We start from the raw sequence: 15,767 nt of genomic DNA on the forward strand, positions 1-15,767 counted from the left end.
CATAAAATGTGACATGAATTCCTCATGTTCAAATGATAGTGTTGTTTATATCATCCATACTAATTGTGTGAAGTCTCATCTACGTTGGTGTCCATGCCATTGGGTAGCAGGTCATCTTCTTTGAATCTCCTTGTTTTTACATAACTTGTTCAAGTTTATATGATCCTCTTGATCTCATATAAGCTGCTTTCAGATCTCTGTCTGCTTTTACATTGTGTCTACCCATCCCTCTCTTTCTCCTCCATGCAGTCTATCAACCAAGGCTTCAACCACTCAGAGTAAAGGGCTAAAGCTCTCTGTGGCTCAGAGAAAGTCTTCTAGGTCAGCTTTCATCTATCTCTCTCTTCCTCTCTTTCTCTCACTCTCACTCCTCTCCCCACTCTCTCTCTTTCTCTCTTCCCCTCTTTCTCTCGCTCGCTCTCACTCCTCTCCCCTCCCCTCTCTCTCTCTTTCTTCCCCTCTTTCTCTCGCTCTCACTCCTCTCCCCTCTCTCTCTCCCATAGACACTGCATGCTGCAGTCCACTCACACTGTTGTAGATGCATCAAGTCTAGTGTTTGAAAAGATTCCCCATTCTCCCACCTAATTTCTGATAGTCTTGTAGTGTGTTAGACCTTTTTATTTATGTAAACACTTGCATCCTGGTGTGTTTGCTGTGTGCATGGTTTAGTATTATGGAAGTGCTTCTCAACCTGTCTGTTTCACCATGTGTGAGTGTGTATGTCCAGTACCTTTTCATGGATTATAAAAAGATCAGCATACGGTCATTCAATACCACCACCTACTGGTGTAACTGTGCAACCACATGTATCTCCCCTGAGGTGTTTTTCCATAGATTTACATTTTAGCCATTTAGCAGACGTGACTTACAGTGCATGCATGTTTCATACTCTTCCCACGTGAGAATCGAACCCACAACTCTGGCACAAGTGCCATCCTCTACACACTGAGCCACACGGGACTGCCCTTCCATTCAAGTACTCACAAATATGTTAATGATACACTCCTTAATAATGTTATTTGAGGAATTTTATTTCATCCCCTTTAGCAGATGTTTAGAATTATGCCGGTTAAGAAGAGCATTTCTACTCTTCAGTGTTTATTTAACTAGTCACTATTTCCGTGTGGCCCACAGACTGCCAGGCCCCACCACGCGAGTCTCAGCCCCAGGCAGCGAGGGGAAGCATCGCGGGGCATCCATCAGCAACCGCCGCAGCCAGAGCTTCAACCACCATGACATGCCCAAGTCCTCCAGCAGTGACAGAGGTGAGTTACCGTACATGAGGAAGTAATCCTGTGCTTTTAGAGGTCAACCACTTGGGGTACACCCATTTTAACCCCTGTGCAACAACAAAGAAAAAGGTGAAAACAAACCTCCTGGATTCAGAGCAATCTTGTCTAGACGGTTATCCTAGAAACAGACACATAAACAGATAACCTATGCATACGTGGTTTCTATCTTATCATTTTCTATGCTGTTATAGGAGCAGGTAATGATTTAACAACATGGGTGCCGCTAAGCTTAACTTGTTGTTGTAGTAGAGGCTAGTGTGTGGTTTATTTACATGAAGTAAAATGTAACACACAATCTGAATGATGTCAATTTACATTAGGTCTTAGGTTTCAGGTTTATGTGTAAGCGTATGCTTTACAAACAACCTTTAATCCATGGACGTTTCTGTTTGTGAAGTTAACAACTATTTCCGCACTCCAGCACCTATAATTTCATATGGCTTGCTAAATACGTCTCATTTTGATGACATCCGTTTTGTGAGTATTGCACAGTTCTACATTTGGCATAACAAATGTGTTACTTCCTCTGCTTTCTAGAGCCTATATTTACTGTGTATTCCTGCCCTTGTGTTTGAATATAGTGTGGTGGACATCACGTTACACCATGGCTTTACAATCGCAGTGGTATAACTAAATCTGTCTGAAAACATGGCCTTGTTTGATTTAAGATCTTATAATGTATCTTCACTATAAGTCTTAGTCCTAGATTGGGTCCTCAGTGGTATGTAGCCAGTCAGGCGGTACTTCCCCAGTACTGTGATGTATGTTAGTGAGAGTAGAGTGGAGTAGAGCAGCACAGAGCCGAGAAGAACAGAAAAGTGGAGCACAGAGACGACCAGAACAGAGCCGAGCAGAACAGAGCAGAGTAGAACAGAGCTGAGCAGAACTGAGCAGTGTGACGGTTGGGGTTAACTTTCTGGCTGGGTGGTTTACCTGGATAACCCAGTCTACAGTCTGCATTCTACAGTCAGCCAGTGGTAGGCTGCTGCTGCTGTGTGATGAGGAATTCACTGTGCATTGACTGAGCCCTAATTAATGTACATATGGAACAGAGAGGGCGGGATAGAGGGAACAACAGAGAGAAGGATGGGGAGTGAGAGAGAGAAATACTCAACTAGTCTAAAGGCCAGTTTTATTGCTTCTTTAATTAGAACAACAGTTTTCAGCTGTGCTAACATAATTGCAAAAGGGTTTTCTAATGATTAATTAGCCTTTTAAAATGATAAACTTGGATTATCTAACACAACATGCCATTGGAACACAGGAGTGATGGTTGCTGATAATGGACCTCTGTATGCCTATGTAGATATTCCATTAAAAATCTGCCGTTTCCAGCTTCAATAGTCATTTACAACATTAACAATCTCTACACTGTATTTCTGATCAATTTGATGTTGTTTAATGGACCAAAAAAATGCTTTTCTTTCAAAAACAATGACATTTCTAAGTGACCCCAAACGTTGGTAGGGTACATATTCCCTCGACTAATCTGTGACCCCGCACATTGACTCTGTACCAGTACCCCCTGTATATAGCCTGGTTATTGTTATTTTACTGTGTTACTTTTTTTAAACTTTAGTTTATTTAGTAAATATTTTCTTAACTCTTATTTTCTTAAAAATGCAATGTTGGTTAAGGGCTTGTAAGTAAGCATGTGACAAATAAAATTAGATTAGATTTACAATCCAATTTTCTCAATGTGTTCATAACATAGCTAAAGCTAGCTATCAACTAACAGTTAGTTAACCATCGAGTTAGTGTTTGTTTAGCCAGAGGGAATTGTGCAAAATAACTAAATACACACATGAGTTGTTGAGGAAACAACAGTACATCTGATTCCCTCTACAGTATTGTAACGACCCTGGGTTTATAAGCGCGGAAATCGACCCTGCTGCACGAGCATGCTTTTACGGCACAGTCGATAGCGCGCCGGACCTCGGGCTCGAGACCTACTCCCTGCTGTTTCATTACAGTATATACTGTATACAGTGCTAATTGTACAAACAAATTAGGGCTGGGCAATATGACGATATATATCGTGTGATAGAAAAACGTATATCGTTTCATATTATGCTCTATCGTTTATTTCGTTGTGTTGCAAATCACTCTTTACGGCAATATTTTTGTCAATTGGACGACGCTTTGCATTCTTGGAAGGAAATATGCAACACAAACACACATGGAGAAGAGTGAACGTGACACAGCACGGAGACACGGATCTCGTACCTAAAAGAGAGGCTACCTCGATCGCATGGACGTGGTTTGGGTATGAAAAGTCTGACACGGACAAGAAAACCGTCCTCTACAAAATATACCGCAGTCCGGTCCCGAAAACAGGCTCAAACAGCACTAACCTCTTTTACCACTTACGCAATAATCATGTGAAACAGTTCGGAGATAATAATGTGAAACAGTTCGGAGAGAGTCTATGGATGAGACCGAAAAAGTACAGTCGTGCTAAAAACAAACCCCCGACTCAGACGTTGCAAGAGGCGTTTACCCGCTGCACACCATATGGTAAAGAATCACAAAGATGGAAGGAGATAACAGCTGCCGTTACAACTTACATCTGCAAAGACATGGCCCCAATTTACATGGTTGAGAAATGAGGTTTCGTGAGCCAAGGTACCAAATGCAAATTGATATGTGACACGTATTAATGCCAAAATAACATGCAAAACAGGCAAGCCCCCCAAAAAAATATTTATATTTTAGGCCTATATTTATTTTGTTTGCAACTATAGTTGAAGTGTTTTCTATTTACCTTTTTAGATTCTATACATTCATATTTTATATTTTGTTACATGCTTAATTGAAAATGTGCACAAATGTTCTAAATGAAAGGAGAAATAATCCAATATGAGTAAGTACCTTTTATTTGTTGAGTATAATTCAACATGTAATAAGAAATAGGCCTTTACATGTGGTAATTTTATATAAACTATTTATTCATTGAATTTACAGAAAATTTGCTATATTGTGATATGAATCGTTATCGGGATATGAAATGACCTATATCGGGATATGAGATTTTGGCCATATCGCACATCCCTAAAATAAATTATAGAAGAGGCCTGTGTATTAAATGTAACAAAAACCCTTAACTACTATCTACCTATGGCTAGCGCTGAGTTAGCAAATGTTGACGTTAGAGCGGTTGACATGCGAACATTAGATACAGATTTGATAAAAAAGTAACTTTCTAAAATACTTATCATTAGCGTGGCTCATGTACTCATGTAAATACACTTACTACAAGTCATCGTTTGTAAAAAATATATATATTTATTAAGAGACAAAAAGTTTAACGAAAATACATTTAATCCGAGACGCCATATTGTCTCATTGATTTACATACAAAGTTAGCTTGCTTAGTTTGGCAACCCTACAAGACCATGGCACTTGCCTATAGAGCAGCAAGAGGAACTGCCCTGCCCGGCTCTGCTCAAACCCTACACCCCAACCCGAGTACTCCATTCAGCCTACTCTGGTGTAAACTGTAAATGTACACTCATATGAAGGGGAACTTCTCACTAGTTATCACTCGGTCAAAACAGTTAAATTATACATCACAATTAGATAAACTTGTTATCTCTAGATTGCAAAAACATAACCATGCTCATAAATGTTAAACTTGAAAGCAGGATGAATAAGGAGACACAGACTATTTAAATCGTTCTACTGGGTGTCTTTTCCTGCTTATATTCTACCAACAAATGAGGCGCACACCTGCTATAAGGGCACAAGGTGAGACCCAAATGCAGACACAGGAGGCAGATGGTAGAGCTCTGATTTGTATTATAACAAAGGGAGTAGGTAAATGCAGGTTGGGGACAGGTGAGAGTTCATAAAGAGGTCAGAGTCCAAACAGTACCAGACGATAGGCAGGCTTGTTGTCAGAACAGGCAGAGTGGTCAGGCAGGCGGGTTCGGAGTCAGGACAGGCAACGGTTGAAACCAGGAGGACTAGAAACAAACAGAGCTTGGGAAAAATAGTAGCAAGGAAAAACGCTGGTTGACTTGGCAAACGAGACGAACTGGCACAGAGAGACAGGAAACACAGGGATATATAAACCTGGGATAATAAGCGACACCTGGAGGGGGTGGAGACAATCACAAGGACAGGTGAACCAGATCAGGGTGTCACACCTGCAGCTAACAGGTCGAATGTCTCCCCCTAGTGGCAGCACTAAATATACATGTAGCTAAATTAAAGCAAAACCATGGAGGACTACAATAATAATGTTGTGAACAAACACAATTTGATTCCAAAATATGGAAATGTATAGAATCTATACACAGAACATTTTTGTTGTTGTTGTAAGGGTAATAATATAAGCCAGATAGGCCTATAATGTACAAGACCATATGTCAGTCATAAGTCCCAAAGAGGGTGTTTTGTCCTGCTCCTGCATTCATCCCAGTCATCAGTGACAGAATTGGGCTAAGCACATGTTTGACATCAATGTTTGTACAATTACAATGGAAAAACAATTTTAGGAAATGCAATATAACATACTATTTACAGTTGCAATGGAATGGTTTACTTTGTGTGGTAGGATTTGTGGGCTTTGACACTCTTATGTAGGGGTCATAACCAGACATCAAATAGTGCAATATATGTCACAACACTTCTAAATGTATGTGTCATGACAGCATTTATGACATATTATGACATATTATATAACATGTTATGATGCAATGTGTCAAATAAAGTGTTAGCGTTTTTCTAGTTACACCAGGTAGAACAGAACACTTGTTTGTAGCCGTGAGTGACTGAGGTGAAATTACATTCTCATGACTGTTAAAGTGTTTCTACATAAACACTGTGAGCCTGTCTAGTAAATGATTGGTGTTAACAGTTTATCACTGCACTTGACTGTTAGACCCTGGAGCAGCTGCCTGGGCTGCTGTAAGCAAACCATTACACAGCACAGGGAGGAATGCTGAAGATACGGACTATATGGTTGAACTAACTGGGTTTTAAATGCTTTTGGCAAAGTGTCTGGAGAAATGTCCTGTAAACCAGAGCCTAGTGGTGGACCAAGAGAGGCCAGGATACCTACTGGGTATGCCAGCGATGTGCCGGTGATATGTCAGCGATGTGCCGGTGATATGTCAGCGATGTGCCGGTGATATGCCAGCGACGTGCCAGTGATATGCCAGCGATATGCCAGCGATGTGCCGGTGATATGCCAGCGATGTGTCGGTGATATGTGCCGGTGATATGTGCCGGGGATGTGCCGGTGATATGCCGGTGATGTGCCGGTGATATAGGCCGGTGATATGCCGGTGATGTGCCGGTGATATGCCAGTGATGTGCCGGTGATATGTGCCGGTGATATGTGCCGGTGATATGTGCCGGTGATATGCCGGTGATATGTGCCGGTGATATGCCGGTGATGTGCCGGTGATATATGCCAGTGATATGCCGGTGATGTGCTGGTGAGATGCCGGTGATATGCCTGTGATGTGCCGGTGATGTGCCGACAATGTGCCGGTGATATATGCCAGTGATATGCCGGTGATGTGCCGGTGATATATGCCGGCGATATGCCGGTTATGTGACGTGATATATGGCGGTGATATGCCGGTGATATATGCCGGCGATATGCCGGTGATGTGCCGGTGATAAATGCCGTTGATGTGCCGGTGATATATGCCAGTGATGTACCAGTGATATGCTAGTGATATGCCGGCGATGTGCCGGTGATATGCCGGTGATATATGCCGGTGAAATGCCGGTGATATGCCGGTGATGTGCCAGTGAAATGCCGGTGATGTGCCAGTGATATGCTAGTGATATGACAGCGATGTGCCAGTGATATGCAGAGTAGGTGTCAGTGGACCTGTTGAATGAGACAGCTTACATAATCGTTTGGAGGTGTTGCATGCATTTTTTTGCATCAGGATTTGTTGGAGACTGTTACCATATAGTAGTACGTGGTACGTAACACTGCTAATAAATGTTGCACTTAAAACCCCTTACTTTCTAGCCAAGGTTATTAATACATACAGTAGATATGTTGTAAATGATTAAAGAGCTTAACAAGTGAGCCTGATAATAAATCAAGTCGATGCTGCCTCTGAGGTCCACATAAGATAAGCCAAGATAATTGTATGTGTGTGATTACCCTATGGATGTGTTACAAAACCCAACATTGTTAGTGTTATTTGTGAGCTGAGGTGTGTGCGTGACAGTTGTATGTGGTCACTGGTCAGTGTTGAGTTGGCAAGAACATACAGGCTTTCATGATTGACTCTCCCTCCCAGGCACTCCACATAGCAGGCTCTCTAAACTATGCACAACTCGCCACTGAAGTTTGGATTTGAAATGTAAATGTCTCCTAGCTATGTCACTTTACTCTATACACCTCCCTTAGGCATGGTAAAATGACAGGTTGGAGGCTGGGATCACACTGGGATCACAGTGCCTAGTTAGATAGGTGTATCGTCTGAAACAGGTTTCCCTGCTTTTTGTTGCCCATGCAGACTATTGGATTTAGAGGTAGGTTATTATTTAACCTTTATACAACAGGTGGATCTAATCCTGAATGCTGATTGGTCAAAACCGCATTCCAGCCGGTGTCTAATCTATGACGTTAAAATTAGAGGTCGACCGATTATGATTTTTCAACGCTGATACCGATACCGATTATTGGAGGACCAAAAAATCCGATACCGATTAATCGGCCGATTTAAAAATAAAATAAATTTAAATTTTTTTAAAAAAAATAAAAAATAAATAATAATATATATATATATATATATATATATATATATTTCTTTGTAATAATGACAATTACAACAATACTGAATGAACAGTTTATTTTAACTTAATATAATACATAAATAAAATAAATTTAGCCTCAAGTAAATAATGAAACATGTTCAATTTGGTTTAAATAATGCAAAAACAAAGTGTTGGAGAAGAAAGTAAAAGTGCAATATGTGCTATGTAAGAAAGCTAACGTTTCAGTTCCTTGCTCAGAACATGAGAACATATGAAAGCTGGTGGTTGCTTTTAACATGAGTCTTCAATATTCCCAGGTAAGAAGGTTTAGGTTGTAGTTATTATAGGAATTATAGGGCTATTTCCCTCTATACCATTTGTATTTCATTAACCTTTAACTATTGGATGTTCTTAAAGGCACTTTAGTATTGCAAGTGTAACAGTATAGCTTCCGTCCCTCTCCTCGCTCCTCCCTGGGCTCGAACCAGCAACACAACGACAACAGCCACCATCGAAGCAGTGTTACCCATGCAGAGCAAGGGGAACAACTACTAGAAGGCTCAGAGCGAGTGATGTTTGAAACGCTATTAGCGCGCGCTAACTAGCTAGCCATTTCACTTCGGTTAGACCAGCCTCATCTCGGGAGTTGATAGGCTTGAAGTCATAAACAGCCAGTTTCCTTGTGGAGTGCAACGAGAGAGTGGCAGGTCGTTATTGCGTTGGACTAGTTAACTGTAAGGTTGCAAGATTGCATCCCCCGAGCTGACAAGGTGAAAATCTGTCGTTCTGCCCCTGAACAAGGCAGCTTACCCACCATTCCTAGGCCGTCATTGAAAATAAGATTGTGTTCTTAACTGACTTGCCTAGTTAAATAAAGGTTATATAAAAATTGTAAAAACAATTGGCAAATCGGCGCCCAAAAATACCGATTTCCGATTGTTATGAAAACTTGAAATTGGCCCTAATTAATCGGCCATTCCGATTAATCGGTCGACCTCTAGTTAAAATGCCTATTTTCTCTGTTCCATCTGACTGTGCAATGCACTGTCTCATCAGCCCAGCCAGGCAATTTATAATATTGATCTCCACTCGGCCTAACAACACTGTGGCAACATATCCTCCAAACACTGTCTTTTCAGGCATTATCACTTAACTATTAACCAGTCCAGTCCATTAAGAACACATTCATATGTACACAACATGCTTCCTTAAACAAGGCAATTAAACATGTCTCAACAACCTGTTCATCTATTTGTCCTGTGAACTCGTCCAGGGACATCGGGTCCTGGAGTTTTAGGTTGGCTTGGATGGAATTCAAGATCAGGCCTCTTAGCTTAAAACAAGATTCAGATCTGAGCTTGTATGTGTTTTCATTTTGAGCTAGAAGAGAGGATGTGTAAAATGGCAGTTTTCCTAAAATGGTCTTCTAAATAAGAATATACCAGTGTCCCGACAGCACTGTAGAGATCACAATGGTGAGTTAGATCTGAGGCTATTATATAAACAGCGTTATGGTAATGTGGCCACACCGTCTCCCATGAGCTTCCCCAAGTTGTACCAAACGGACCAGTTCGTTGCTGGATTCTTCACCGATCTTTGATACCTTCTCCTGAACGTAAACGTTGTTCGGACCTCAAGTTCTGTGAGGTGGAAGAAATTCCTTTGTTCTCTATGAAACTTCACTCTATCTCTATACTGTGTGGCCATATGGCAGGGTCTTCCCTAGGAATTTACGACCTCACTCTGACCACAGCAGTCTGGTTGTAGAAGCAGAGAGCGGGGGATGGTGCTTGCTGTACCCAAAGAGGGCAACGTCATGACACTATTGTGTTAATGACTGTACTAGCTTACCTGGTTAAATAAAGGTTAAATAAAAAATATAAAAAAATCTCTCCCTGCCTCTGTTTGGGTTTTTCCACAGAGAGAAGCACCACGGCCTCTCCCATCATGACTGAGCACGGTCTGTCTCCAGGGCCCATCAATGGCTGCTCTTCCTCCTCCAACCCCCAGCCCAATGCAGGCAACAGCAGCAAGCCCTGGAGGAGTAAGTCCCTGAACACCAAGCACAGCACCACCTCCTCCATGCTGTCCGTCAAACAGGACCCTCCCACCAGGCAGCCCGCGGCCACACCCCTAGAGGTCCTCCCTAAAGTCATCGCCCAGAAGTCCATGCTGGAGAAATTCAAGCTTTTCAACAGCAAAGGAGGCTCCAAGGCAGCTGGAGTCCTGACTGACAGGCCGAAAGGGCGGGAGACGGAGTCGATGGAGTCACGTCCCACCAGCAGTGACCACCTAGAGGAGGCAGAGGGGAACTCCCGGCCCCCCAGTGTCATGGCGACCAGCCCCAAGCTTGCCCTGAAGGGCATTGCCCAGCGCACCTTCGGCAGGGCCCTCACCCCCCAGAAGAGCTCTCTGAAGACTGGGGAGAAGGAGAAGGAGAAGGACAAGGCCAGGCCCAAGGAGAGGGACAAGGCCCGGGAGGGAGGCTCCAAGCGGGGGTTCGTCACAGAGCCCAGGGATGACACCAGGCAGGAGGGAGTAGGTTCAGACTCAGCAGAGCCCAAGAGGAACACTAAGAGTACCAGCCTCATCCCAAAAGGAGGCAAGGCTGGCAGTGGCAAAAAGGAGGTTTCAGCCCCAGCAGCACACAGCGGAATACAAAAGCCAGGGTTCAAGGCAGGGAAGACCCCGGGGGTGCCCTCTTCTGGTCGAGATGGAGACAGGCCCAGCAGTTTGAGGGCCGGTGGGGGTGGTGGTCACTCGGTGCACAAGTGCCAGCTGGACAGCAGAAGCTCCAGCTCCTGCTCCAGCCTGGCCTCCTCTGAAGGGAGGTCTCACCATCAACACCACCATACCAACGGAGCACCCCCAGTGGCCACCACAGCCAGCAACACCATCAGTGTCCAGCTACCTCATCCTCAGCAGCAATACAACCACCCCAACACTGCCACTGTTGCACCATTCATGTACAGGTACTATACCTGCTTTGATGGACAGAATTTGAGCTTTCATAGTTTAATAGTAGGAATATACCACAATGTCAAACATTTTATACATACCACGTCTCAAACCTTTTAACTGACTGTCGGGATCTGTGTAATTCTAAATTGGAGAGGACTGAACTACAAATACTTAGTGGGAACTCTTTACTCCTGACGAAGCGCAGAGAGAGGCAGACTGACTCTGTTGTATCGCTCCTCATTGTCTTGTTGTTCCTGCCCTGTCCTGTAGGTCTCAGCCTGATGTGACTGGAGCAGACATGATGATGGAGGCAGCGGGGTCACTGGAAGGTCACAGAGAGACTGCAGCCATCAGCAAGTCAGCAGACAACTCCCATGAGGACCTCACAGGTAACACTGGGTCACTATGATTTACATGCAGAGTAGTGTGTAGCTGTACCTCACAATGTCTGTCTCACTGGTTAAATCCTATATCCTTCCAAGCATACTGGATATAATGTGATTGCTAAGGGGTTATTCAATTGATTGAAACAGGGCATTTTCATACTGTGCTTTATGACTTCAATTTCCACATCAGTTTTTCTTTGGTATTTTTTACACTGTTACGTTAAATGTTAAGAAGATGAGACTATTGTGAACTGTAATATGTTTCACAAACTGGCAATTATCTCATTAGCAACAAAGGATCCTGTCCCAGGGAAAAACAAATTCAGCCTCTTGCTGTTCCCAGGCACAAATGAGGGTCTCTCTTCCCAGCTAAACATGTCAATACTAAATAGTGAGGAGTGCATCAAAATGCCACCATGGAGAACAAAAGGCCCAGTTTCCTGTGGATTATTTTTAGCCTCTTTGTGATGGATCAGAGATATTGCCTCAAAGTTCACAATGCTTTGGCGTGCCCACACAAAGCCTGTCTGAATGCAATTAACAGCACTGTTAATGCTGCATACAGAGTGAATGGAAAAACTCACTTGGAAACTCTTGAGTTTCTCAGCCAGGAAGTAAGTGGGTTGGTACCGTTCATTTGGAGCGCTGCTCTGCTGCCACACTGGAAAAATTAAGAAAAGTTGAGCTTTGTATGAATTGTATGATTCGTTGAGAGAGTGGAGAGAGAGGCTTGATATGACCCTAGAGTTGACTGGTGAAGTGATGGAATGTTGTCCTGAGGCAGCCCCAGCCAGGGCTCTGTGTCTATGTGTCTACCATGTCAGCCAGGAGGAAAGAAAGGCCAGGTCCTGACTGAATGGAACAGAAAGAGCTCATCTGCATGTTAAAGGCTGTGGATGTCATGGAGATGCCAAGGCTCCTCACCAAACACACTGTGTGTGTGTGTGGTGGATGACTGGAGAGGCCTTTCTCCCTTCTTCCATCACTCTGGGGAAATATAAAGCAGTCGCCACAGGAGGAGTGGTTAGCGCTGGGGTAGGTGTGTCAGCCCTGGGGTAGGTGTGTCAGCCCTGGGGTAGGTGTGTCAGACCTGGGGTAGGTGTGTCAGCCCTGGGGTAGGTGTGTCATCGCTGGGGTAGGTGTGTCAGCGCTGGGGTAGGTGTGTCAGCCCTGGGGTAGGTGTGTCAGCCCTGGGGTAGGTGTGTCAGCGCTGGGGTAGGTGTGTCAGCCCTGGGGTAGGTGTGTCAGCGCAGGGGTAGGTGTGTCAGCGCTGCGGTAGGTGTGTCAGCGCTCTGGGGTAGGTGTGTCAGCGCTGGGGTAGGTGTGTCAGCGCTGCGGTAGGTGTGTTAGCGCTGGGGTAGGTGTGTCAGCGCTGGGGTAGGTGTGTCAGCGCTGCGGTAGGTGTGTCACCGCTGCGGTAGGTGTGTTAGCGCTGGGGTAGGTGTGTCAGCGCTGGGGTAGGTGTGTCAGCGCTGCGGTAGGTGTGTTAGCGCTGGGGTAGGTGTGTCAGCGCTGGAGTAGGTGTGTCAGCGCTGCGGTAGGTGTGTCAGCGCTGCGGTAGGTGTGTTAGCGCTGGGGTAGGTGTGTCAGCGCTGGGGTAGGTGTGTCAGCGCTGCGGTAGGTGTGTCACCGCTGCGGTAGGTGTGTCAGCGCTGGGGTAGGTGTGGCAGCTACATCATTCTCTTTCTGTAATTTCTGGGCTGAAGGACATTCAAGAAAACAAGCATGTACTTACACTCTGTTCCGATGAGAATCATAATGTGTCATGGAGAGGTTGTGGTTCCCGGACTTATCCCAGACAGGACTTATCCCGGACAGGACTTATCCCAGACAGGACCTATCCCGGACAGGACTTATCCCGGACAGGACTTATCCCAGACAGGACTTATCCCGGACAGGACTTATCCCGGACAGGACTTATCCCAGACAGGACCTATCCCGGACAGGACTTATCCCAGACAGAACTTATCCCAGACAGGACTTATCCCGGACAGGACCTATCCCGGACAGGACTTATCCCGGACAGGACTTATCCCGGACAGGACCTATCCCGGACAGGACCTATCCCGGACAGGACTTATCCCGGACAGGACTTATCCCGGACAGGACTTATCCCGGACAGGACCTATCCCGGACAGGACCTATCCCGGACAGGACTTATCCCAGACAGGACTTATCCCGGACAGGACCTATCCCGGACAGGACCTATCCCGGACAGGACTTATCCCGGACAGGACTTATCCCGGACAGGACTTATCCCGGACAGGACTTATCCCGGACAGGACCTATCCCGGACAGGACCTATCCCGGACAGGACTTATCCCGGACAGGACTTATCCCGGACAGGACTTATCCCGGACAGGACCTATCCCGGACAGGACCTATCCCGGACAGGACTTATCCCGGACAGGACTTATCCCGGACAGGACTTACCCCGGACAGGACTTACCCCGGACAGGACTTACCCTGGACAGGACTTATCCCGGACAGGACTTATCCCGGACTGGACATATCCCAGACTTATCAAAGTGTCAAGGAGTTGGAGCAACTAGTAAGGACTATCTGGAGAGAGAAGACGTGCTTCCTCACAGAAGTGGTGAGGGTGTTGCTAAGAGTGGCAGCAGCAATGACTTTTCACCCAGCCAAGACAGGAGCAGAGCCAGGCTCTCTCTGGGCAGCATTACCCTGGGAGGCTTCAGCCAGCACAACCAGCCACCCTGTCACATCCCCAACAGACCAATTCCAGACGACACTAGACGACGCATGCCAGTGAGCCAAACACCCCTGTGGTGGAGAGACCAGGAAGTGGGCATACAGAGTGCTGTGACCCTGAAACAGACTGCCAGGAGGTCAGAGGTCAGAGCTGGGAGGAGAACTATGTGGAGGTGTCCAGCAAGAGGCAGAGCCAGCTGTACCAGGTGCACCTGCAGCAGACTTGTGTCTGGGATCGCTCAACTCAACGAGGAGATCCTGCTCACTATGCTGGACATATTTGAGAAACATGACTGTGTGTGTGTGTGTGTGTGTGAGATGTATGTGTGTGGGGGGGGCTGCTCCCCATTGCCCTCTGCCTGTGGTCTTCAGTGCTGCTTACCTTTTAACTTCCCAGACCTCTTGGACTAGACGCGGCTTCATTCACTAGCAGAACAATATGTTTGTTAATGCTCTCAAAGCATTCAGAGCATGTTCCCTTTTTTCTGCTTGCTAAACATTCTGTCAGCTCTCTTCGTTACATTCGCAAAAGTTATACAAACCCTCCATCAAAGGGCTGCTCTTAAAGCAGAGCTGCCTGTAAGGGTTTAGTGGCGTTATAAAGGGTAGGTTTAGCCCTGTGAATGGGCTCGTTTGGGCTTCCTCCAAGCCCCCCTGGAGTGCCTTGACATTTGAATTTGCCCTGCAAAACCCTCCACTCACCTACGGCTCATTTTAATTTGGAAAAAGGCTTTGGGTGAATTAGTGGGCTGAGCTTTTCTCCTTCCCGACACTGTCCTGTACAGCACCAGGATGGAAAACCCTGTTCTGATTGATGTGAAGGACTTTTTCAATGTTTCCTTTCCTCAAAAGCATCCATAATTCCTATGGAGTTTTTTGTACACATGTTTTTTCTGGTTTGGGCTTTGATTGGCTACAGTACGTTATGTAACATTAAGGATCCTTTTGTTGTGAATCGTCTGTTTCAAGTGTTAATGGATATCTTTGCAGGAAATATGCGCATTTATGAGGATGTACTTACTCACAAGCCTGTGCCATGTGTTGTTTGACGTGGCAGCTGTTTCAGGTGGACTGTCTCTAACAGACCCCCGTCCCCTACTCCTAGGTGAAGACCCTGAGGCCAGGCGGTTGCGGACGGTGAAGGACATTGCTGATCTGAGGCAGAACCTGGAGGACACCATGTCCAGCCTGAGGGGAACACAGATTAGCCACAGGTATGTCCTTGACCTTGCTTCTGCACCATCTCTGTGTGTGTGTGTGTGTGTGTGTGTGTGTGTGTGTGTGTGTGTGTGTGTGTGTGTTCATTTGTATTGCTCTGATGGTAGGAGTTGTTAATTTCAGAGGTTTGGCTCAGCAATTCCCAAACATGATTACATACTTCCTTTGCAAAGTGCCCTCCGCAGAGGATTCAATGTTATGGCTGTTCCTGACTTCACTATCTCAGTAATGCATCAGTGATCTAGTAACAAGGGCAAAAGAACACCAGGGTGAAATTTAAACATGGCAGTCATTTTGATCGATGTGGGAAAGAAGTATTCAAAATGAGGACCATTATTTTCTGGCATGTGAACCATTTGGATTCCAGCTTGTCTACATGACAGAGTCTGCCTTGGTGTCTAAAGGCTTTAGCCTGATTGACAGTTGGACTGGTAGATCAGATGTTGATGTGGAGACATCCCTCTTT

The 15,767-nt window shown here is 45.2% G+C and overlaps 1 protein-coding gene across 4 annotated transcripts in view; it reads left to right on the forward strand.

Annotated features, from left to right (window-relative positions):
* LOC110499041 (neuron navigator 2) overlaps positions 1–15,767 on the forward strand; it is a 79,035-nt gene that overhangs the window by 328 nt on the left and 62,940 nt on the right. For 3 of the 4 annotated variants that reach the window (XM_090211847.1, XM_036958479.2, XM_036958480.2), the window contains exons 2-5: positions 1,135–1,265; positions 9,946–10,996; positions 11,256–11,374; positions 15,189–15,297. In XM_090211847.1, the coding sequence (XP_090067973.1) occupies positions 1,135–1,265; positions 9,946–10,996; positions 11,256–11,374; positions 15,189–15,297 (1,410 nt within the window). Of the gene's footprint in view, positions 1–1,134; positions 1,266–3,169; positions 3,918–9,945; positions 10,997–11,255; positions 11,375–15,188; positions 15,298–15,767 lie in introns of those variants that run through there. The other variant, XM_090211844.1, reaches the window with a different exon arrangement.

The sequence above is a fragment of the Oncorhynchus mykiss genome, chromosome 2 (assembly GCF_057628025.1).
Source record: "Oncorhynchus mykiss isolate SJ-2025 chromosome 2, ASM5762802v1, whole genome shotgun sequence".
NCBI classification, from domain to species: Eukaryota; Metazoa; Chordata; class Actinopteri; order Salmoniformes; family Salmonidae; genus Oncorhynchus; species Oncorhynchus mykiss.